Consider the following 24,541-nt stretch of genomic DNA (forward strand, 5'->3'; position numbering starts at 1 on the left):
AATTCACTCGAGTAAATAGTGATACGTCATACCAACTACGGATAATGTTAGACCATTTTGCATTACACTACAATAGCAATAATGAAATGCAGGGTGGAGAGACTAATCGATATTAAAGTTTCATTTGTTTCATACGTCGTCGCCAATAACGACACAGTGTTGCAATTTGTGCCATGACACACTTGCACGTTAGTTCTCGAGCACGACACGGTAGCGCACCGAGCCGTCACGCACCATCTTGATGCCCTCGTTGGCCTTGCTCATCGGCAGTTTCTGGATCACAGCTCGCACGTTCTTCTTGGACGCCACTTCGAGCATGTCCTTGATGTCCTTGATGCTGCCGATGTTGCTTCCCCCAAAGTTCGCCCCCTTCGCGACCACACCGAAGGCGCTGAACTTGACTTCGTCGTTGGGTAGACCCACCATGATGAGCGAGCCACGAACCGCCAAGAAGCTCAGGAACTGCGTGTACGGCATCTTGTCGGCGTTGGCACAGAGGAGAAGGATATCGATCGAGTTTTCAGCCGCGGCAACTTGCTTCTCGTCCGTGTAGTTGACGAAATCGGTCGCGCCCAAGTCGCGCACCTATTTCTCTTTGTTCGGTGAGCGAGAGAAGGCCACGACAGCGTCAGCCTCCATGGCCTTGGCGAACTGAATCGCCAAGTGGCCCAGACCGCCAATCCCCACAATCCCGACACGCTTGCCGGGCTTCACGCCCGCCTCCTTGAGCGGTCGGAACACCGTCGCGCCGGCACACAACAGTGGTGCCGCGACATCCGATGGGAGGTTGTCCGGGATCTTGAAGGCGTACTCATGCATGACGCGGATGTAGTCGGCATAGCCGCCATAGGTCACGGTCTTGTCGGCGTATCTGTCGCTGTACGTCCACACTCTGTGTGGACAGTAGGCATCGTCCCCAGCGGAGCATAGTTTACACGGTGCCGCGGGGTCCTTGTTCAGACACGCAAAGACTTGGGCACCGACGCCCACACGGTCACCGACCTTCATGCCCTTGACTTCGTCTCCAGCCAGTGTGATCTCGCCAATAATCTCATGACCCACGACGCACGGGTAGATCGATGGACCCCATCCGCTGTCCATGGTGTGCAGGTCGGAGCCACAAATGCCACAGTGCGAAATCTTGACCTCCACGTCTCCAGGGCCCAGAGGACGGGACTTGTACTCCCACGGCTTCACCTCTTCCTTCTCGCCGAAGCAGGCGTATGCGTGGATGGTTCGCGGCTCAGTTGACATGGTTTGTCACTTGATTTAATGGTTCGGTTGCTTGAGTTGTTTGCAGTAAATTGCAGAATGAGAGAGGTGAGGTCGTTCGAATAGCAAGCAGAGAAAAGAGTAGAGGGGATTGGGATGTCATCCTGTTCAGCCACCATCAGCTTGTAAGATGGCTGTCGTTTGGCGTTAGGGGGGGACTAAAGAACGCTTAAAGGGCGCGTTTGTCGTCGGGGCTGGGACGTCGTGTGACGCATGAGACCTTTGATTAAGACCCTTGATTCTTCATCGTCAACTTTTTCCTACATCCAGCATCTGTAGCTATCTATATCTAACCGTTCGGACATGTTGGATTAATATAAACCAAACCAATAATTCAGTTATCAACCCATGTGGATTGTTTTTAAGAGCGGCTAAAAGGACAGATACGATTACATGTAATTATGTGCCACACTAAGCAATAAAGCCTTTTGATCGACGCCTTAAAACGCTTCAATTTTGCCCTTACAACCTCAGTTTATTTCCAAAATAATTGCGAAAAATTAAACGGCTCGAAACTAATAATCAAAATTTAAAATTCCAATGTATTGCTCTAATGATTTAATTTTGAGCAGTCCAACTCGGACAAGAATGTTGGGGAAAGAATTAGGCTCGCTGTTCATAAGCCACATATCCGATTGATCGAAATTGCTGCGGCCAATAGTCTGAGGACCACCCACAAGTTCATACCGGCATGCCACACGCCCTAAAAATGAAGAAAATCGCGTGGAAATGCGATTTAGTCTTAAAGCCGTTTTGGATGCCGGCCATTGACAAAAAAATAACGAAGTGTCGCTAATAGTAGACAAAATGCCATCAACGACGCTACGTTCTAAAATTCAGCCCAACGGGCGATTGCATCGAGAGCACCATTTAACGTGGTGGTGCAAAGCGAGGACACATCTTACCTCGTGATACAGTTAGATTGGCTTAGCGAAGCCAACATATTAAGGACTGTGCTGTATCCATTCTAGACAGAGTTGCGGCTTTGATATTTTGTGCAACTTCTCATTCTAAGACATTTTCGTCCTATAACAGATATAGATCCGTCACGCCACTAATTAAACAAAACTCACGGACCGTATCCTCAGAAGAATCCAATAATCTAATCAGATGATCGGATCTATAAACAAAACAAAAAATGTTGACGATAGCATATCGTAATACTGATTAGAATAATTGTTTAAATTGCCTTTCCTTATCCTTTTTTAAAACGGAACTTAAAATAAGTTATTTAAAAAGAAGATAGCTTAAAATACATCTTTATTACACACCACAGTGTTAAATCACTAGAAATGTGTGATAAAAGGTTGCAAATTCACTCGAGTAAATAGTGATACGTCATTCCGTACCAACTACGGATAATGTTAGACCATTTTGCATTACAATACAATAGCAATAATGAAATACAGGGTGGAGAGACTAATCGATATTAAAGTTTCATTTGTTTCATACGTCGTCGCCAATAACGACACAGTGTTGCAATTCGTGCCATGACACACTTGCACGTTAGTTCTCGAGCACGACACGGTAACGCACCGAGCCGTCACGCACCATCTTGATGCCCTCGTTGGCCTTGCTCATCGGCAGTTTCTGGATCACAGCTCGCACGTTCTTCTTGGACGCCACTTCGAGCATGTCCTTGATGTCCTTGATGCTGCCGATATTGCTTCCCCCAAAGTTCGCCCCCTTCGCGACCACACCGAAGGCGCTGAACTTGACTTCGTCGTTGGGTAGACCCACCATGATGAGCGAGCCACGAACCGCCAAGAAGCTCAGGAACTGCGTGTACGGCATCTTGTCGGCGTTGGCACAGAGGAGAAGGATATCGATCGAGTTTTCAGCCGCGGCAACTTGCTTCTCGTCCGTGTAGTTGACGAAATCGGTCGCGCCCAAGTCGCGCACCTCCTTCTCTTTGTTCGGTGAGCGAGAGAAGGCCACAACAGCGTCAGCCTCCATGGCCTTGGCGAACTGAATCGCCAAGTGGCCCAGACCGCCAATCCCCACAATTCCGACACGCTTGCCGGGCTTCACGCCCGCCTCCTTGAGCGGTCGGAACACCGTCGCGCCGGCACACAACAGTGGTGCCGCGACATCCGATGGGAGGTTGTCCGGGATCTTGAAGGCGTACTCATGCATGACGCGGATGTAGTCGGCATAGCCGCCATAGGTCACGGTCTTGTCGGCGTATCTGTCGCTGTACGTCCACACTCTGTGTGGACAGTAGGCATCGTCCCCAGAGGAGCATAGTTTACACGGTGCCGCGGGGTCCTTGTTCAGACACGCAAAGACTTGGGCACCGACGCCCACACGGTCACCGACCTTCATGCCCTTGACTTCGTCTCCAGCCAGTGTGATCTCGCCAATAATCTCATGACCCACGACGCACGGGTAGATCGATGGACCCCATCCGCTGTCCATGGTGTGCAGGTCGGAGCCACAGATGCCACAGTGCGAAATCTTGATCTCCACGTCCCCAGGGCCCAGAGGACGGGACTTGTACTCCCACGGCTTCACCTCTTCCTTCTCGCCGAAGCAGGCGTATGCGTGGATGGTTCGCGGCTCAGTTGACATGGTTTGTCACTTGACTTGATTAAATGGTTCGGTTGCTTGAGTTGTTTGCAGTAAATTGCAGAATGATAGAGGTGAGGTCGTTCGAATAGCAAGCAGAGAAAAGAGTAGAGGGGATCGGGATACCAAGCAGGCTGTCTAAATTTATGACTTTCAAAGTGAAAATGGTACACGTCAACGGACCTTCAGCCACTAACGACATAAATATGGCTGGTTTTCGACGTTGGAGTCCCAACAAGGTGACTCCGTGTGGGTGTCACGAATTAAATACTGAAAGTGGATTAAGGTGTATTTTGGATAAGGAATCGATACTTGTATGTAAGGTTCTGTCCAGTATTCTACACCCAGACTCTCACGGCCTGTCAGATTCCCCAAAGCGTTTTTTTTTTCAGGTGAACCAACACTGATGGCGTGAAAAATGCATCTCTTTTTCGAAGCGACATCGTTTTTTAGTTAGCATCACGCGACCGATTAGAGCAAATGGTGTGTTGTGAAGTAGCAAAAAAGTTAGATATGGGAGCTGAATGGCATGCCCAGGGAGTTTCGCAAAAGGTCACTTGCACGCAATGCAATCCTTGCAACATTGAAGGACACAAAAAGTCAGCATCGTAATTTTTTATCAATTGCGAAAACTCAAATCCTGATTAACATGTAAGTGCCTACCTTCGACTGTATATTTCCGCTAAAACGTGCTCTTCTGTAATAATTTATCAAATATCGTCGCCAACGAGATCTATATCTGTAATCACTTGAAAGGATCCTAGAAATGTCTTAGAATGAGAAGTTGCAAAAATATCGAAATCGCAGCTCTATCTAGAATGGCTACACTACAGTGATTTAAAATGTTTGCTTCGGTAAAGCAATCTCTAACTGTCACGAGTATAAAAGACTCCTCAATTCCGTCTTGCAATTGTTCATATCACCACGTTAAATGAGGCTTTCTCGATGCTATCGCCCGTTAGATTGAGTCTACTATTAGCGATACTTCGTCATGTTTTGATTAATGGCCGGCATCCGAAACGGCTTTAAGACTAAATCGCATTTCCACGCGAATTTTTTTCATCTTTAGGGCGAGGTTGGTGGGTGCCATGCCTTTTGGGTGACCCTCAAATTATCGACCGCAGCAATTTTAATCACTAACTCTCATGTCATAATGCGTCCCAAGCCGACATCAAACGCGCCCTTTAAGCGTTCTTTAGTCCCCCCCCCCAACGCCAAACGACAGCCATCTTACAAGCTGATGGTGGCTGAACAGGATGACGTCCCAATCCCCTCTACTCTTTTCTCTGCTTGCAATTCGAACGACCTCACCTCTCTCATTCTGCAATTTACTGCAAACAACTCAAGCAACCGAACCATTAAATCAAGTGACAAACCATGTCAACTGAACCGCGAACCATCCACGCATACGCCTGCTTCGGCGAGAAGGAAGAGGTGAAGCCGTGGGAGTACAAGTCCCGTCCTCTGGGCCCTGGGGACGTGGAGATCAAGATTTCGCACTGTGGCATCTGTGGCTCCGACCTGCACACCATGGACAGCGGATGGGGTCCATCGATCTACCCGTGCGTCGTGGGTCATGAGATTATTGGCGAGATCACACTGGCCTGGAGACGAAGTCAAGGGCATGAAGGTCGGTGACCGTGTGGGCGTCGGTGCCCAAGTCTTTGCGTGTCTGAACAAGGACCCCGCGGCACCGTGTAAACTATGCTCCGCTGGGGACGATGCCTACTGTCCACACAGAGTGTGGACGTACAGCGACAGATACGCCGACAAGACCGTGACCTATGGCGGCTATGCCGACTACATCCGCGTCATGCATGAGTACGCCTTCAAGATCCCGGACAACCTCCCATCGGATGTCGCGGCACCACTGTTGTGTGCCGGTGCGACGGTGTTCCGACCGCTCAAGGAGGCGGGCGTGAAGCCCGGCAAGCGTGTCGGAATTGTGGGGATTGGCGGTCTGGGCCACTTGGCGATTCAGTTCGCCAAGGCCATGGAGGCTGACGCTGTCGTGGCCTTCTCTCGCTCACCGAACAAAGAGAAGGAGGTGCGCGACTTGGGCGCGACCGATTTCGTCAACTACACGGACGAGAAGCAAGTTGCCGCGGCTGAAAACTCGATCGATATCCTTCTCCTCTGTGCCAACGCCGACAAGATGCCGTACACGCAGTTCCTGAGCTTCTTGGCGGTTCGTGGCTCGCTCATCATGGTGGGTCTACCCAACGACGAAGTCAAGTTCAGCGCCTTCGGTGTGGTCGCGAAGGGGGCGAACTTTGGGGGAAGCAACATCGGCAGCATCAAGGACATCAAGGACATGCTCGAAGTGGCGTCCAAGAAGAACGTGCGAGCTGTGATCCAGAAACTGCCGATGAGCAAGGCCAACGAGGGCATCAAGATGGTGCGTGACGGCTCGGTGCGTTACCGTGTCGTGCTCGAGAACTAACGTGCAAGTGTGTCATGGCACGAATTGCAACACTGTGTCGTTATTGGCGACGACGTATGAAACAAATGAAACTTTAATATCGATTAGTCTCTCCACCCTGCATTTCATTATTGCTATTGTAGTGTAATGCAAAATGGTCTAACATTATCCGTAGTTGGTATGACGTATCACTATTTACTCGAGTGAATTTGCTACCTTTTATCACACATTACTAGTGATTTAACACTGTGGTGTGTGTGATAAAGATGTATTTTAAGCTATCTTCTTTTTAAATAACTTATTTAAGTTTCGTTTAGAAAAAGGATAAGGAAAGGCAATAAAACAATTACTTTAACCAGTATTACAGTATGCTATCGTCAACATTTTTTTGCTTTTTTTTATAGATCCGCTCATCTTATTAACTTATTGGATTCCCCTGAAAATTCGTTGATGGCATTTTGTCTACTATTAGCGACACTTCGTTATTTTTTTGTCAATGGCCGGCATCCAAAACGGCTTTAAGACTAAATCGCATTTCCACGCGATTTTCTTCATTTTTAGGGCGTGTGGCATGCCGGTATGAACTTGTGGGTGATCCTCAGACTATTGGCCGCAGCAATTTCAATCAATCGGATATATGGGCGAGCCTGATTCTTTCCCCAACATTCTTGTCCGAGTTGGACTGCTCAAAATTAAATCATTAGAGCAATACATTGGAATTTTAAATTTTGATTATTAGTTTCGAGCCGTTTAATTTTTCGCAATAGTTTTGGAAATAGCTTGAGGTTGTAAGGGCAAAATTGAAGCGTTTTAAGGCGTCGATCCAACCACCAAAAGGTTTTATTGCTTAGTGTGGCATGTAATCGTATTTGTCCTTTTAGCCGCTCTTGGCCAATAATACTGGTTTTAATTGATTAGAATTACTGAATTATTGGTTTTGGTCGAATCTGATCTAATATTAATCCAACATGTCCGACCGGTAAGATATAGATAGCTACAGATGCTGGATGTAGGAAAAAGTTGACGATGAAGAATCAAGGGTCTTAATCAAAGGTCTCATGCGTCACACGACGTCCCAGCCCCGACATCAAACGCGCCCTTTAAGCGTTCTTTTGTCACACACACACACACACACCAACGCCAAACGACAGCCATCTTACAAGCTGATGGTGGCTGAACAGGATGACATCCCAATCCCCTCTACTTTTTTTCTCTGCTTGCAATTCGACTCTATCATTCTGCAATTTACTGCAAACAACTCAAGCAACCGAACCATCAAATCAAGTCAAGTGACAAACCATGTCAACTGAACCGCGAACCATCCACGCATACGCCTGCTTCGGCGAGAAAGAAGAGGTGAAGCCGTGGGAGTACAAGTCCCGTCCTCTGGGCCCTGGAGACGTGGAGGTCAAGATTTCGCACTGTGGCATCTGTGGCTCCGACCTGCACACCATGGACAGCGGATGGGGTCCATCGATCTACCCGTGCGTCGTGGGTCATGAGATTATTGGCGAGATCACACTGGCTGGAGACGAAGTCAAGGGCATGAAGGTCGGTGACCGTGTGGGCGTCGGTGCCCAAGTCTTTGCGTGTCTGAACAAGGACCCCGCGGCACCGTGTAAACTATGCTCCGCTGGGGACGATGCCTACTGTCCACACAGAGTGTGGACGTACAGCGACAGATACGCCGACAAGACCGTGACCTATGGCGGCTACGCCGACTACATCCGCGTCATGCATGAGTACGCCTTCAAGATCCCGGACAACCTCCCATCGGATGTCGCGGCACCGTTGTTGTGTGCCGGCGCGACGGTGTTTCGACCGCTCAAGGAGGCGGGCGTGAAGCCCGGCAAGCGTGTCGGAATTGTGGGGATTGGCGGTCTGGGCCACTTGGCGATTCAGTTCGCCAAGGCCATGGAGGCTGACGCTGTCGTGGCCTTCTCTCGCTCGCCGAACAAAGAGAAGGAGGTGCGCGACTTGGGCGCGACCGATTTCGTCAACTACACGGACGAGAAGCAAGTTGCCGCGGCTGAAAACTCGATCGATATCCTTCTCCTCTGTGCCAACGCCGACAAGATGCCGTACACGCAGTTCCTGAGCTTCTTGGCGGTTCGTGGCTCGCTCATCATGGTGGGTCTACCCAACGACGAAGTCAAGTTCAGCGCCTTCGGTGTGGTCGCGAAGGGGGCGAACTTTGGGGGAAGCAATATCGGCAGCATCAAGGACATCAAGGACATGCTCGAAGTGGCGTCCAAGAAGAACGTGCGAGCTGTGATCCAGAAACTGCCGATGAGCAAGGCCAACGAGGGCATCAAGATGGTGCGTGACGGCTCGGTGCGTTACCGTGTCGTGCTCGAGAACTAACGTGCAAGTGTGTCATGGCACTAATTGCCAGTCCCAGTCAACACTGTGTCGTTATTGGCGACGACGTATGAAACAAATGAAACTTTAATATCGATTAGTCTCTCCACCCTGCATTTCATTATTGCTATTGTAGTGTAATGCAAAATGGTCTAACATTATCCGTAGTTAGTATGGTATGACGTGTTCAATGCATCCACACCTAGTTTTCGAGCACGACACGGTAGCGCACCGAGCCGTCACGCACCATCTTAACGCCCTCGTTCACCCTGCTCATCGGCAGCTTCTGGATCACAGCACGCACGTTCTTCTTGGACGCCACCTCGAGCATGTCCTTGATGTCCTGGATACTGCCAATGTTGCTGCCCACAAACTTAGCACCCTTCCCAACAACACCAAAGGCGTTGAACTTGACGTCATCGTTCGGTAGACCCACCATAATGAGCTGCCCACGAACGGCTAAGAAGCTCAGGAACAGCGAGTACGGCATGTTGTCGGCGTTAGCGCACACGAGCAGCACATCCACCGACCCAGCAGCAGCTGCCGCCTGCTTTTCGTCGCTGTACACGACGAACTCGGTCGCGCCAAGGTCGCGCACCTCCTTCTCCTTGTTAGCCGAACGGGAGAAGGCCACGACGGCGTCAGCGCCCAAAGCCTTAGCGAACTGGATGCCGAGGTGGCCCAGACCGCCAATACCCACGATACCAACGCGCTTACCAGGTTGCACGCCCGCCTCCTTCAACGGCGTGAACACTGTCGCACCGGCGCAAAGTAGCGGAGCGGCAACGTCCGACGGGATGTTATCGGGGATCTTAAAAGCGTATTCATGCGGAACACGCACGTAGTCAGCGTAGCCACCGTACGATGTGGCGCCGTCATTCTTGTACGTGTCGTTGTAGGTCCACACCTTGTGGGCGCAGTAGGCGTCGTCACCGCCAGCACACTCCTTGCACGGAGCGGACGGGTCCTTGTTCAGACACGCCGAGACCTGAGCGCCAACACCGACACGGTCGCCGACCTTGAGCCCCTTCACGTCGGGACCAGCCAGAGTCACTTCACCGATGATCTCGTGGCCCACCACGCACGGGTACGTGGACGGCCCCCAACCACTGTCGACGGTGTGCAAGTCAGAACCGCAGATACCGCAGTGCGAGATTTTGATCTCCACGTCCTCGGCGCCAAGCGGACGCGACTGATACTTCCACGGCTTGATCTCCTCACCCTTGCCAAAGGAGGCGTAGGCGCGCACGGTTCTCGGGGCAGTGGACATTGTTGTTCTTGTCTTCAGCTTCGTAAGTTGCAAAGTGAGCTTTGAGGTGATCGGAAGGTGCTGCTCATCTGGATGCTTGCGCATGGCACCATGCTTTACTAATCAAAAAGACGTGGACTGGATATCGTAATACACAGGCACCTAACAGTTCTGTACACTACATGTACCACTAAAAGTTTAAGTCCTGTACTGTACCTAGCCCTCAGTTAGCCAAAGCTCCTTGCAACATTTTGTAAGTACTATTAGGACGACAGGCAACATTCTGTTAGTCTATCACTTCCACCTCAGAGAACCCTGTGCTACTTTTTGTAGTCCAAAACCATCCCTACCCCCACTGAGAGTTTATGGTGCTGCAGAGGTTTATGGTGCTCGAAACGCAGCATCATCGCTGACTCTGAAGGAGTCTAGGGGTACTCTCGTTGCTCTTATATGGGATGGTTGGGCGGATGTTGAGCGGACGACGAGCGGACAAGGCGAACATTCTCGATGCTCTCACACATTCTGGGACAAGACGACAAAGAAACATGAGCGTTGCTTTCTTTGGGGACGGGGACTCATACTCGTCACCTGCAGTAGCTACGCGGAACAACCGTTCGGACAGACGCAGTCACACCGGCGTCAATGACTCCTCTACTCTCCAGCATCGATCGCATCAACGCTGCTCTGGAAGCTGCAGTGGCACAGTCTTCACCGCCGACCGGTACATTGCGTGTGTGCCACGCAACGGAAGATGAATGGAACGCGTTTGCTGACAGCGAGGGGCAACTCGTTCGACCCAATTTTCTTGAATGGTTTGCTGACACGAGAGAAATCCATCTCATCGAGTTTGCGAGCACTCCACACGAGAGATATACCCGGCAATTCGAACGACGTACTTCATTTGCCAAGCCAAATATCAGTCGATGGCTCAATGCCGATGGTGCCGCCGTGAATTCCCAGGGGCGACGATGTTGTCCAGACCTCAGTTATGGGCCACGCCGAACAACACTGGGCTCTGTGCTCCCACCAGGTGTTCCAATCTTTGACGACTTTCGGACGATCAAAGTTGAAGTTGGAGTCTCTCAGCAGTGGGGCATGGCACAAGGACAGCTCGACCACAAGGCGATATCGACATGGGCTGTGATGTCTGGAGTTGAGTACGTGCTGTGTGTGAAGTTCGATCCCGACTTTGCGAATGCCGAATACAAATTGTACGATGCTCGCGTCAATCCACTCGTGCAGCTGGCTCCACTCCCAATCATCGCTCCAAGAACGGTGATCCAGTTGGACGGACGTCGAATCCTTGGTATTCCGCCAGGGATGGCGCTCCCGGTAGGGTTTCCTGCAACTCTGTCGGTGGATTTGTACTTTCCATTGGTCTGGGCAATGCGTTAATCAGACGCCCAGCAATCTCTTGCGCAGCAGCCGCCATACTCAACCCCTGCAGAAGTAAATGTGTGCAATACCTGATTATTATTTGCAATTGGATTGTACAGGTTTTGAGCAAGTGATACGGTCGGATCGAGTTGAGGAACTAGATTACTATTAACCGCATAAATACTACTTCTGAAGTAGTTGTTTGAGCCGCGGGATACGTAGCTGGAATGAACCCAATGATAGAACCAAACGAGGAATCGATTACCTGGAGCTGAGGTGTATTAGCAGTGACTGGCATTGTAGGAAAGCCACTTGCAGCGGTGTAGCCTGTGATATTCTTGACTGATTGCACTGTGAATTGAATAGCGTAACTCGATGGGTTCTCAGCACATGAGATGAAATAGTAGTTTGATCCGGTCGTAGTGTTTTGTCAAATAGAGATTGTTTTGGACCCCAATATTGATAGGTAGTAATGGATGTCACTTGCCCATCAGGGAGCGTAATTGTGTGTCGTAGTAGTAGGTGGATATTGATGTGCAATTTCATACTGACTGAAGTCGATTGGCTGCGAGAATCGATATCGGAACTGATAAGTAGCCACCTGGTTATTGAGATTTCGGAAAGCTCATTTTATCTACTAGTACATACTAACCAAAAGAAAGAAAAATGCATCCACGAAAGAGAATTCGACGACAATTAATGCCCCAAGCAATGGAGATCGATGGATCAGGCGAAGTGGATCACTCGAAACCTGTAGCTCCATCTAAAAACGACTATGGTTCAACGAATATTGAAACACTGTCCAATCAACTTCAGAAGATTAGCATTAGTCGTCTTGCCAAGGAGCAAAAAAGATGAAGAAGCCTCGTCATATTGATACGTCAAAGTTGCTCAGCTTCAGACGCGAATCTAAGAGATCGTCGTCTTAAGGTCTTTCACCATAGATAGCGCTTGCTTAACCAATCTTGTGTAAATTCAGGGTAGTCAATTTTGTGTCGAGCGTAATATCTCGCTCGTCGGTCACGATCATTGTGACCAAGATGCAGATATGCCTTTAGTGGCGTTCGGTCCTTATATTGAGCATAACGAGGACCCCAAAAATCCATCTTTTCACCATTACTGAGTATCACTCGATACTTCTTATTCTTTTTTGGTGAGAATATCCATGACTTAATATAAAACATTGTGTGTACAAGCTCAAGATTGTTTATTGAGCTAAAGCGCTTAAAGTATGAGGCGTTTTACGAGACCAGATTATACGCACTTTCACACCCTCGTGAAGTAACTTTACACTTATTCAAGCAATACCGCATGAAATCACGCTCCTGCTCGTCTAAAAGATCAATCAGGGCTTTATTGAACTGCCTATCCTCTCTTATCAACCGCCAGAGATATCCGAATGCATGAGAGACAAGCATTATTTTGATATTAGAGGGTTTTAGATTAAGCCACTTTGTCGGACATACGGCTTCGCCACAAGCTCGACAGTGTGAGTTTCAACTGCTATTTTAGGAGAAGTTCATTGCTGTTACTGTAGTCGGATTTTAGCTTTCAACAGTAATACTTTAGCAGGGAAAAGCTCAAATGGGTGTGTTTCGGTTCGAGGAGAAGACCGACAAAGTGTTGATGAAGGTCCTCAAGGAAGTTAAGTCAGAATCAGAAACCTGTAGGTTCATGATACTTGGAATAGTGTAGCCTTTACAGGTTGCCAGGGACCTCGTTGGAGTAGAAAGAAGAAGTTTGCTGTGCCATTCAACTGCGTGCCATTTGACTGTCGGTGCTCCCGCTCAGTTTTACAAGACAGAAATCTTAATTTAGCTCTTTCACAGAAGCGTAAAATGTAATCCACAAAGCGTAATTTCCTTTCAAATTCTACGAACTCGGTCGGTTTTCCGTATGATTTTCAGCGTTTAGATCTTGACAAACCGACAAAAGCAGAATTGTGGTTTCTCCTAAAGACCTCTATTTACTTGAGATTTGTCACTTCTTAAACAAGCTTGAAGTCCATGGAGTTCCACATGGAATGGACCAGCTTTACGGTATGGTACCTTCTGTTTTTGCTCCATGATCGCTTTATATGTTATGGCAAATAAATTATTTCTCGTAGAGATATCAATCATAAGTGCTTTGTCGCTACCAGAAGGAGTAAAGTGACGGAGGGTGACCAGCACAACAAATGTATGACAACCACAATAGCTAGAGGTTAGCACAACGAGACAATGATTAGCACCACAAGCTGCGGTCCTTAACACTAAATAATGTGATAGCACATCGCAAAATGATTGGACACAGTAAATTCTATGGTAGACACAAGTTTGCAGCGAGCGATTATATCTCACTTTAGGATTCTCTCGAAAGCACCCACCTTCTCCAGACCCCAACCCTCTTCACCATGCCCCCCCCCACGCGCCTGGCAACTGAACTGTAGTGAACTCCCCGAAGGAGATGCCGATCTTTTGTTGCTTAGCATGAAAACCTTCAAGACTAGCAAAAGTCAACTAATGCTGTGTACAGTGTGCGCTTCTGCAACCTCTCACTCGATGAGGTACAATATTTTACGCTGTGCCTGCAAGCAGTGCAGGGCAGTAGCTCCGTTCTCTAAATGCCCGTGGGGTGCCAAGATGCTGGTCTGCCAAGAAGCCAAGTCCGTATACATGAGTGAGCTTGGTAAGCACTGCTCGGCCGCTATTCCAAGCAGGAGACCTTCGATCACGAGGACCCAACGGCTATTTATTCACGCCATGACTCGTGAAAATTTGACGCCTCTCCGTATTCTACATGCAATGACCCGAAAACTTGAACGGAGCCTCGAAAATTTACCAGAACTGCGGAAGGTACAAAACTGCGTGAGCCACTATCGCAGAGCAAAACTTGGTGGTAACGATCGCGTCGGCGACGTTGCTGCCCATGCTGCTGCTGCATCATTTACAGGACGCGAAGAGAGCATGACGCGTTCTCATTCACGTGAGACAACGATGCCAGTGGCAAGTGCGTTGCCGGCGACGGATCAGACGCACGTCCATTTGTTGTTGAAGTCACAACTCCGTCGTCGGTTATTCAATATGTGGATTTGACGTTCCAGCTTGACCAAGTCAGCTACCCGGTCATCGTTTGCGGACTCTCGGATGGCTCCCGAACGTTTCACTTGCTGACTCTCTTCATTACTTCGCAGTTGGAAGAGCGCCGTTTTGTCGACGCCTTCGCTGCTCTGCGTACGGTATACGCGCAGGTGACAGGCGAGCGAATGAATGTGCAATATGTAATGGCCGACGCTGACCGGGCTCAATTCAACGCAGCTCAAAGTGTGTTTGATATCAACTGCACGTTCACGTACCTCATGTACTTTTACCATGTCATTGCCAAGTACGACTGGCTCTCAAAAAATTAGCGCGTGCGCTACATGGGGATGTGGTGGCTATGGTGTATACTGATATCTATAATCTTCACTTTTCGCTCACGAAGGAAGCGTGTACGGTGCGGAAGGAGCGGATGCTGTTTGAGTGGAGCAATCATCGTGAGCTAAACGATTTCAGGGCATATATGAACAAGCAATGGCTTAAGGGAAACTTTAGTGGGCGATGATACCTTACACCTTCTGGGTTCGCGACAACAAATAATCCTTGCGAGACGTTTAACCGTGCGTTCAAGCGCGACTATACTCAGAAACGAAAGCTGAAACTAGTGCTGCTGCTGCAGCAGATGCGAGACTGCTGCAGTCATCGGTTTATGGCCTCTGGCGTTTTTACAAGAGCGTTCGTTCGACAAGCGTCTCCAAGCTCGCACCACATCTCTTCGAACGGAAGGTTTTCTTCGTGAGCATGTCCACGAGCGAGGAGGCATCGCCGTCATGCTGGACGACTACAGCTCCGACATTGTACGGGTTGTTGAAGTGCAGCCCCCGCGCTTCTACATTCCAGCCCGAGGCCGCTCGGAGGAAGCTCTTGATGTGGCCGCTAGATTTTCAGTCAACTATGCTCGGATTGAGATGGATGAGCAACCAGGTACGGGGTGGCCGTTAATATCAAGACGGGCTATTGTCCTTGTCGATACCACGCTAAAATGAACTGCTGTGTTCATAGGCTTTTCGCCCTGCGCGTACGTAACTATCTGGATGAAACGAGCGAGCGGCTCATGTTTAATCGGTCCGAAAGCGCGGGGATGAAGATGTAGACAACAAGCGTGGTCCTGGACACCGATCAATACTGGACATGCACTACAGAAAGAGTAAACACGTAGAAGGCAGCAACATGTTTTATTAATACATCACCACAGCTTCACTTTAATTGTATTACCTTCTTTCTTTGTGGTAAACACTTTGAGCCGACTGATAACAGCCATACTAGCCCCCGGGCTCAGCAGCCTTCTTGATCCGATGGCGCCGATTTGGTAGGATAAGCGTCGTGTGTAAGCTGCCGCTGCATCGAACTCTATGGCAGCATCGTATTGTGTGTAAGCTGCTGCTGCACCAAGCAGTATGTCAGACTCTGTAGCCCTTCATCTACGTAGTAAACAAGCCAATACAGCACCTTGGGTAGCGGCCGTGACTAAAATTCAGCTCTCCAACGACGGCGGTGGTCTAGCAGCCCTCGTAGATCTTCGGCGGCGACGATGGTCTTGTGGCTCGTGGTATATTGTCTCGTCCCTTGCGGCTGTGCAACCGTCGTGGCTAAGCTCCCGTGCCCTCTTGCGGCTTCTTCAACAATGATCGTGCTTGTAGCTTGCGTCCTCAGTGACGACTCGTCACTATAAATACAAGCGTTGCGGTCGTTGCTCAGTCAACAGTGCTTGCTGTCGCCCAGCGGTCGGGGTACAGTACACGCTCTGTATCCAATATACGGGACAATGCTTTGCCTCAGAGAGCGTTTCCCGAACTTTCCCAATGGTCTGGTTACTACCCGGTACAATGTACGATCATGCATTGCTATTATCTCGTCTCGTCACTGTACTTGTGCTCGTCAGCATGGTCTTGTGTTGATCAGATATTATATTGTGCTTGTGACATTTTCTCGAGTAAAGTCTCCATGGAATATGTGTTCCCGACGGCTTAGAGGCTTTGCAGCGGGCTTTGCAACAGATACATGTACTGGCTCAAGCTCAAACGATGCGTCCGTTTCAATGGATGTACATGTATCTGGCTCATCTGATGCGTTTTGCTTGGATGCATTTAATCGATTTGCGATTTTGTTGTAGCTCGCATTAGCAGCCATGGTGCTGTGAAGTAGCTTAGCATGTAAATAATTCTTCTGGCGATTGGTGAGCTTAGCATATGTTGGAGATTGGATTAAATGAGACTCAGCGATGTGTCGAATCATATTCATTGACATTGGCTTTCATTAGACCCCTTAACCCGCTTTGATATGACCTTTAAGGCCCGTAACTGAAGCTATTGCTCGAGCTTGTGCAATCGTACTCACCTGGCTGTCTATTGAAAATGCGCCACAGGAGTTTGTTAGGCTGCTCTCTAACCGTGTTAATTAAGAACTCAAGATATGACCTGATCAAACGCATCGTAGTACTATCCAACTGAATTGTTTGCGGTCCCATGAGCCGAATATTCTTGAAATCATTCAGATGTAAAACGTTTCCTTGAAGCTAATTAGCACCTTCCTCAGTGGTGAGCATGACACTTGGCCATACAGTACCAAACGAAGTGGATAATGCACGTTCAACCACAACGTGATGTAATTAAACACGAGTTTCAAGTAATCAGTTCTCTTAGCTTTGGTTGGCTGCTCAAACTCTGATCGAGAGAAAAATATTTTACCATACGTTACGCTGAGCACCTTTGCGACTTTACCAGGGACAGACATAAGCTCTTCATAGCTGATGTATTTCTTCTCTTCCTCAGGCGTCAGTTCGTTATCCAGCGTTGCAGCCTTGTTTTGCTTACTCAATTTCTTTCGAATCGTATTGTAGAAGTTAAATGCATCCCGATATCTGTTCTTGACCATCTTACACATGGCGCTCAGTGTTAGTATCAGACTCTCTTTGCTTGTATAGATGCTCATCAAAAGCGCTATGATGCTCAAGTTCTGAACCTCGAAAGTCTTTTGAAAAGAAGCATCGTCGAATTTGTTTGGAAAATGAATATTGGCGATGAACTCATTCAGGGACCATCGCTCTTTCGCAATCCCCGCTTTGTAGAGCTTGACTAGTTGCCTGGTGTATAACTTAATCGTTGTGTCTGATAGATTGTCCTGATCCCATCCTAAATTAATATCACGAGTAATATTATTTTTGATCTCATCCAGTCTGGGTGTTATAGATTTATTAATCTTCGACATACTTTTTGTCTCTCGCTCTGTATATAAGTTAGATGTACACAAATTTTTCAGTCGATTTGAGTCATGCGCAGGTTGCTAAAGTCCTATTATCCCGGCCAAAAAGGCTTGGACAAAAATGGTACAGTCGTGCACCTCGTATTCGGCGGGGTGGACCATATAGAGTCTACGAGCTGCGAATATTTAGATGGAATCCAAATGTACTACTTTGTATTACCTTAATTAAGTACAAATCATAAATCCATCTTCGACACAATACCAGTGTGATTCCAACAGTTTCGTATGGTCATTGTCGATACGTCTTGCCAACCTTCTGAGCACCACTTCATCGCTGTATAAATATTGACGGGGGTATACGTCTCGCCTTTGTAAAACAGAGACAGTGTCCATGATGGCTCTGTGGCTGCCTTCCTGCACAATGTTTGCTTATTGGCGAGATTCAACGTAGAATAGGCGGACGGGCGACGTGCCATGGCCTTTTGCGACAAAATTTATAATGAGCTGTTGTACGGTGAAGTGATTGAGCTGATACATCGTGGCGGAAGTGCGGCGTTTCATCCCATCTTGAGGTTATTTGGTCCAAAGGAGATGGGCAACTCATTTGCGCAATGCATGTGGCCCAATCATTAGATTGTGCAGGTTATTAAGCCATACCGGGGCCGAAAACGAGGTGCACGACTGTAATATATTTTATCTAAAATTAGAGGAATGTAACTCCGCAACCGTAGAACCGATTTCGTTGTGTGACCCCTTAATAGATAGCTTGGTGTCTATTTATTCTCTTAAGAACTTCACAGCATCTAATAATGTTCACTACTTTTCAAATGGTCGCCGGTACGAAATTGACTGCTGCTGAGAAGTACTTGGTTGTGAAGACCTACGAGTTCCTCCGCCAAAAGAAGGCCTCTGTACCACATCAATGGAAAGGAGGAGTTCGTTATCATGTCAAAGCGTGTTTAGGCTTTGCTACGGGCACCATTTCAGCTATATGGGCGCACTGGGAGCAGCACCACGACAAGAATTTCACCTCGGTAGGCTGTACTTCGTATCATTTCAGTTATTATTGATATTTAACATTTCAGGCGTCGACAAATTAATTATGACAGATGGAAGGTCCAAAACCATCTGGGAGGCCTCCGAAACATGGAGAAAGCATACAGCCTCTCGTGCGTGAGTTGGTGTCGAGAATGGACAAGAGCGGAAAACCTGTTGCAGCACCACAGTGAGCACAGCGTCTTAAAGAAGAGCACAACATTGTGGTATCAGTGCGCTCACTACGTCGCGTGCTTAGGAGGATGGGAATGCGATTTATGAAAGGAAAGTCTCGCAATATTATGGCAGAAACGACGGCAAATGTTGCGTTCAGGGCGCAATATTTGAGAAAAAAGTTTTAAACCTGAACAGACGAAATTTCCCAGTGCGCCCCGAGGTTTATCTCGATGAGACTTTTTGTAACCTGCACCATGTCGCCAATTTATCGTGGGTTGATGAGGACAGGCTGCGGTATACGAAGAGTGGTCGAGGTCCACGGTGAGTGTTTTTTGTTTGTCTGTAAATTAGACCTTAACGTTGTTTGTATTAAGAATTTATAATAATTATTTTATTTTTTGTATTTAAGGTTTTGAATTATAGCCACGTCAGATACGTGGGTAAATGCATACGCACACACAGAAATACGAGACAAAATATCTGCAGCAAGGTGATGAATGCGAGATTGCATCGGAACCAGAGGGCAGCAACGAGGACACGGAAGAGGATGACGCCGTCGATGACAATGAAGCTGTAGCCGATCACCAACTTCTGGGCTAAACTTTGGCCCAAAAAAGGTAACCCTTCCCTTAAAACCCATAACGATAGTTAGATATAAGGGGTAAAATCGGGCGTAGATTCCGATTTTGAGGTCTATTTTTGCGTAGCTGCAACCATTGGTCTCCCAATCGGCCATTAAAAAAAGGCTCTATATCTTGCAGAATTGTTTGCAATTGTGGGCTTGTCACGTACTAACAAGCATACATATTCATTGGCAGAGCCGAGATAACAGGTGGGGATTTTCAGAACCGGATAAATAAATTCCAAATATTACCGCAATTTGACGATTGTTAGAAAAATATAAACTTGTTAAAAAGAACCCGTCAAAAGAATAGCTAGAGTGTAAAGAACATACAACGAATCACCCGTTCATATTCCTAATCAGCTACAACTTCATTTTGGACCTTCCATCTGTCATAATTAATTTGTCGACCACTGAAATGTTAAATATCAATAATAACTGAAATGATACGAAGTACAGCCTACCGAGGTGAAATTCTTGTCGTGGTGCTGCTCCCAGTGCGCCCATATAGCTGAAATGGTGCCCGTAGCAAAGCCTAAACACGCTTTGACATGATAACGAACTCCTCCTTTCCATTGATGTGGTGCAGAGGCCTTCTTTTGGCGGAGGAACTCGTAGGTCTTCACAACCAAGTACTTCTCAGCAGCAGTCAATTTCTTACCGGCGACCATTTGAAAAGTAGTGAACATTATTAGATGCTGTGAAGTTCTTAAGAGAATAAATAGACACCAAGCTATCTATTAAGGGGACACACAACGAAATCGGTTCTACGGTTGCGGAGTTACATTCCTCTAATTTAAGATAAAATATATTACCATTTTTGTCCAAGCCTTTTTGGCCGGGATAATACATGGCAAAATCGTCCGTTTGAGCCACTCTCAGTTGAACAAAGGCCGCTCGCATTCTTTCCATCCTAAGAATTACAAGAAATTTGTAATGGTTTATAAATCTGGAAAAGGATCAACATTACATGTGTCTCATGGTGAAGTTCTACGTACTCATCAGTCAAGACTTAGTGGATCTGGATTTTGGGGCGATCTTTGGAGTGGTATTAAGAAGGGTGCTAGCGCTGCATGAAATTTTCTTATAGATAATTGGAAACCAATCACCTCTGGACTCCTGGATGGTATTGCCATCGTGGCCGGACCCGAAGCTACAGTGGTGTAGGCTCAGTGGTGGACTCTGGTATAGCATACTAGTATTCTTTGTATTATACTTAAGAATTTGATAGCGTTTTGCCGAATTTTGGACGTTTTCATAAAGTGTTTTAAGCACTTATTTAGTCCTTTGGTAGTTTATTTCCCGCCCCCTAAACTTGTAGCGTGTCCGTCCGTCTGTCAATAAGTCCGTCCGGTTCCTTTCTTGCTGCGTTTTCCTGCCTTTTCGCATGGCTACACCCGGCCTTTCCAATAGAGTTTCCTCCCATCTTTCCGACCGCGCCTACCTTTCTGACTCGACTTAACTATGCCAAAATTACAAATATATCCAAAAGCGTGACGCAATTAACTCGCGCCCTGATTGGTCAATACCTGCTGACCTGCGACACTGACTGGATCTGTCGCACGATCAGACCGTCTATCGCCCTCGCGATTGGACGTAAGGTAAACAGTTCTGCCGAGCACGAAACGCATCGATTGGTTGCAAACAGCCAGGCGAGCTGCGTAGATGATTGATTATTGACATTTAGCTCGCAAAAACTGTCGTATGTACTGCAAATCGGGCACAGTAACCATTTATTTTCTAAGAGATCTGCAAATAGAGATATTTATTATTATTAATGTAGACTTCACAGACCGGTATTCTGTAAGAGCTCTGGGATGTTATTTTCCACACACTTTTCAAAGTAAAGACGATATTAATAGTATTAGTATTATTAATATAAGTATCACAGGCCGCATTTGTAAGAGCTCGGCGATGCTATTTTCCACAGACTTTCTAAAGTGCGATAGTATTTTTAATATTAAAGTAGGCTTCACAACCAGCGCTTTTTGTAGAGACTTTGCGAATATATATCTTTTTTACGTCACCTGGCACTCACCACTGCCACCGTGCAATGAAGGCGCGCGGCTGCACGGTCATTGCGCTATCTGCTCCCGTGCACCACACCCGACAGATGCATGCGCGCACGGTACATAGCCTTTAAGTCACTTTTATTGCATGTAAAGTATGTATTTGTTTGGATATATGATAAAAGTATTATTATACCAAAGCCAAATTGTTAAATTTTAAAACATTACAACATTTTGTCTAATAATAAAAACCAGCCTTACAGTACCGTGCTATTGGCTAATATTTGGACGCAAGTAATTGGTTAAAACAATATAATTTGCTAACACACTCACAGTTTGCAAAATTGCGAGGCGAAGATTGACCCGCGTCTGCTGAACCCGCAGCGGTCTACGACGGATTTCCGGGCGCGCTGCGTCTGCTGCGGGTAGCTACAGTACGGTTGCGCACTCCGTACAATCAGCGGGCGGGACATCGTGCGGCGCTGTATTGCCTGCGAGAACGACCCAAAAGCGGTTGAGCTCTGGAAGGAAAAGCCCCCACCACCTGAGTCGGCCGAAGTGCGCCTGGCGAACGTCAAGAAGACGATGGGCCCTGACTGGTACCCCAAGAAGAAAAAGAGGCGCAGCCGCCCTCGCAAGCTGACCGCCCGAAACGCCAATTACATCGAGCAAAAGAAGCAGCAGAAGAGCAAGTAATTTGGATAATATATCCTTATTGCCCCCGTTACCCCGCTTATCTTTGTATTTTGTATACTGGCGGGCGGCGCGAGGCTTGGGGCCGTACATATGGTAAACTAACTGTGGTGCTGCCAATTGTGTTGACGCCCCTACGGAGTGTAGCGCATTTCATATAATAATTAGCGCATAGTATCTACTGTGTACCCTTGCGAGCTGGCCGTTCCTATCTGCATACGCGTTACCGTAGATGGAAAGTATACTTGCTCACTTGGCACACGCAAACCCATGCTATCTGTACCACCAACCCTCACAGTTTATATTTCACTAATGTGCGCTCACGAATGTAAGCTTCAGTATTGAGTGAGCACTATGCGCGATGAATAAGCTGCTGTCTACATGGACACAACCACGTATGCGGTAGTGATGACCATACAAGCGGCCATCGCAAGGAGATGTGTCTGTACGCAGTACTTTACTTTAGCGCCCTGTCCATAATGGTCGAGATAAGAGCTCGGCTGAGTCGAGGGTGGCTATAATGTGTACCTGCCGCGCGCGTATATATTGTTTTTCCTACTGCTAACAGAAGCCTGGTCAGACGGTCTGTATCAGGCTGCCTGCGTCACCGCGGGTATGACCTGTGCCTAATTAGCGACGCGCTTTATCATATAGACGGATGCATAATATGCGTAAGTACTGTAAGCTAGCACGACAATGCGAAAGTACCGAGATTGCAGCAGTGACCCAATACATGGGTGTTGGTTATCACGACCACACCATTCGCGACATTGCGGAATAAACACAGACATATCCAATAGCACGCCAGGCTGTTAGCTAGACACTGAAATCTCTTTATCTAATGTACATGATCTACTTTTCGATTCAAGTCTAAGATATCTATGATCTGATAATTTGTCTACAGCCATGTGGCTTCGTATGTTCGTCATACATATTGGAACCAGTAAATGATAATCGGAATGGATCTACGCCACTCGGTCAGGCAGTAGCTACGCAAATCAGTCAGTAAGTAAGTCAGCTATACAAGTAAGATCAATACATGCGAAGGATAGTGGAAATACCCTTCAGTAATATCATAAAGAGCTCAGCGGAACGATTTCAAGGCATAATATTGGTGTCTGTGGCGACCATCGAAAAAACTACCTGTCCTAAAAGATACTTCGTGCGAGGCGATGGCTAGACCTTTCTCTAATAGACCATTGCAATCAAAGATATGGTGTCGACTGCCTCACGGCGATGACATGCGGATGGTAATATGTTTGAGCAGGCGTATTTACTCCAGCTACACTGAGATTCCTCACCTATCTATGCCAATTTGGGATCATCATTGGTACTGACCCGTCTTCCGCACAGCATATATTACATTTGCTACCACGCGCACCTCCGATTCGTGTCATTTTAGGAGTTATACGCTCAAATGGGATTATAGCCCAAATCTTCCCGGGAAAGATGGTGATCATATTGCAAATCACGTTAAACCCGGGTCAAGTCTCCCATAACATGTGAGCACTAAGGATACCGTGGGCGGTGTTGTTTTGGAGCGTAACATAAGTAGATCACAGTATTCATATATTATGTGAAGCTTCGCTCTAAATTGAAACTCTAAGCCCACCGCAGCGCAGCGGAGGTGGTCGGCCTTCTCTACACCAACCAACCATGCCCTAGCGTCCGCGGAGCGGGCGCTTAGAGCGCTAGTCTTAAACATCTACTGCAGCAACCTGTCTGTCCGTCACACTAAATTGTCGTGCCTGTCACGCTTTTCCAGACAAATCATTGGATAAAATAATTTAAATATTTCTACTGGCTGCCGAGCGCAGCGAAGGTGGCCCCGATTGGCCTAAAAGCTGCCGAGCGCAGCGAGGTGGCCCAAATCGGCACCTTCTGCAACTTTGCGGGCATTTGGGCCCGCCCGAGCCACAATCTGCCAGCCTACCGTGCGAGTAGGGAAGCGAGCCCGTGGCGAGCGGAACGGAGGCAAAGTAGAAGGAACGACATTCATTCTTACCCGCCGCGTAGCGGCGGCACTCGGCCAGTACAGTACAATGACACTTGTGTGCGATATACGTTTGATCATTCACATCCAATCGCCAGTGCTAAGCCACTTGCGACGGAGCTACGAGTTGCTTTAAGCGTTTGAGAGCTTTCTGAATTTTGCACCAAATTTTTGGACGTTTCGAAAAGAGCTTTAAGTCATTCTGAAGCAGTTCAAAAATATCCCTACTGTACCCCGCTGCTGAGATCCCAGATTGCTGAGGATGGAGCCGCTTTCCTACATGTAGGACGTCTCAGATTTAAGTCTGTGCCACTGCGAGACTAGGTCCATTTTCAGCGAAAAGCAGCCAGGGGATCAACACAACAGCGTCCTTCTGTACAGTGCCACGTATTCGCTTATTATTATTAAAGGACAAACTCCGTCGTACTTTTAAACGACTTTTGGTCTTTTTTTCAAGGACAAAAAAGTTGTTGAGTAACATGGTA

General features: G+C 47.6%; 8 protein-coding genes across 8 annotated transcripts; 3 read left to right on the plus strand and 5 right to left on the minus strand.

Annotated features, from left to right (window-relative positions):
- Positions 1 to 189: 189 nt before the first annotated feature.
- PITG_08841 (uncharacterized protein) lies at positions 190 to 318 on the minus strand (the record flags this gene model as incomplete). Its single annotated transcript, XM_002902854.1, has 1 exon — positions 190 to 318. The coding sequence occupies one exon, from the start codon at positions 316 to 318 to the stop codon at positions 190 to 192; it is 129 nt and encodes a 42-aa protein (XP_002902900.1).
- A 267-nt stretch (positions 319 to 585) lies between these two features.
- PITG_08842 (mannitol dehydrogenase, putative) lies at positions 586 to 1,254 on the minus strand (the record flags this gene model as incomplete). The annotated part of the gene is made up of 1 exon (XM_002902855.1): positions 586 to 1,254. The coding sequence occupies one exon, from the start codon at positions 1,252 to 1,254 to the stop codon at positions 586 to 588; it is 669 nt and encodes a 222-aa protein (XP_002902901.1).
- Positions 1,255 to 2,778: 1,524 nt separating this feature from the next.
- Positions 2,779 to 3,843, minus strand: PITG_08843 (mannitol dehydrogenase, putative; the record flags this gene model as incomplete). The annotated part of the gene is made up of 1 exon (XM_002902856.1): positions 2,779 to 3,843. One exon carries the CDS (start codon positions 3,841 to 3,843, stop codon positions 2,779 to 2,781), a length of 1,065 nt encoding a protein of 354 aa, XP_002902902.1.
- Positions 3,844 to 5,217: 1,374 nt separating this feature from the next.
- Positions 5,218 to 6,913, plus strand: PITG_08844 (mannitol dehydrogenase, putative; the record flags this gene model as incomplete). The annotated part of the gene is made up of 3 exons (XM_002902857.1): positions 5,218 to 5,402; positions 5,434 to 6,253; positions 6,824 to 6,913. 3 exons carry the CDS (start codon positions 5,218 to 5,220, stop codon positions 6,911 to 6,913), a joined length of 1,095 nt encoding a protein of 364 aa, XP_002902903.1.
- A 648-nt stretch (positions 6,914 to 7,561) lies between these two features.
- Positions 7,562 to 8,626, plus strand: PITG_08845 (mannitol dehydrogenase, putative; the record flags this gene model as incomplete). Its single annotated transcript, XM_002902858.1, has 2 exons — positions 7,562 to 8,418; positions 8,467 to 8,626. 2 exons carry the CDS (start codon positions 7,562 to 7,564, stop codon positions 8,624 to 8,626), a joined length of 1,017 nt encoding a protein of 338 aa, XP_002902904.1.
- Positions 8,627 to 8,825: 199 nt separating this feature from the next.
- PITG_08846 (mannitol dehydrogenase, putative) lies at positions 8,826 to 9,893 on the minus strand (the record flags this gene model as incomplete). The annotated part of the gene is made up of 1 exon (XM_002902859.1): positions 8,826 to 9,893. One exon carries the CDS (start codon positions 9,891 to 9,893, stop codon positions 8,826 to 8,828), a length of 1,068 nt encoding a protein of 355 aa, XP_002902905.1.
- Positions 9,894 to 10,411: 518 nt separating this feature from the next.
- PITG_08847 (uncharacterized protein) lies at positions 10,412 to 11,383 on the plus strand (the record flags this gene model as incomplete). Its single annotated transcript, XM_002902860.1, has 2 exons — positions 10,412 to 11,204; positions 11,369 to 11,383. 2 exons carry the CDS (start codon positions 10,515 to 10,517, stop codon positions 11,381 to 11,383), a joined length of 705 nt encoding a protein of 234 aa, XP_002902906.1.
- Positions 11,384 to 16,541: 5,158 nt separating this feature from the next.
- Positions 16,542 to 17,533, minus strand: PITG_08849 (uncharacterized protein; the record flags this gene model as incomplete). The annotated part of the gene is made up of 3 exons (XM_002902861.1): positions 16,542 to 16,576; positions 16,628 to 16,834; positions 16,897 to 17,533. 3 exons carry the CDS (start codon positions 17,531 to 17,533, stop codon positions 16,542 to 16,544), a joined length of 879 nt encoding a protein of 292 aa, XP_002902907.1.
- Between the last annotated feature and the right edge of the window lie 7,008 nt (positions 17,534 to 24,541).

The sequence above is a fragment of the Phytophthora infestans genome, genomic scaffold (genome assembly GCF_000142945.1).
Source record: "Phytophthora infestans T30-4 supercont1.16 genomic scaffold, whole genome shotgun sequence".
NCBI classification, from domain to species: Eukaryota; Oomycota; class Peronosporomycetes; order Peronosporales; family Peronosporaceae; genus Phytophthora; species Phytophthora infestans.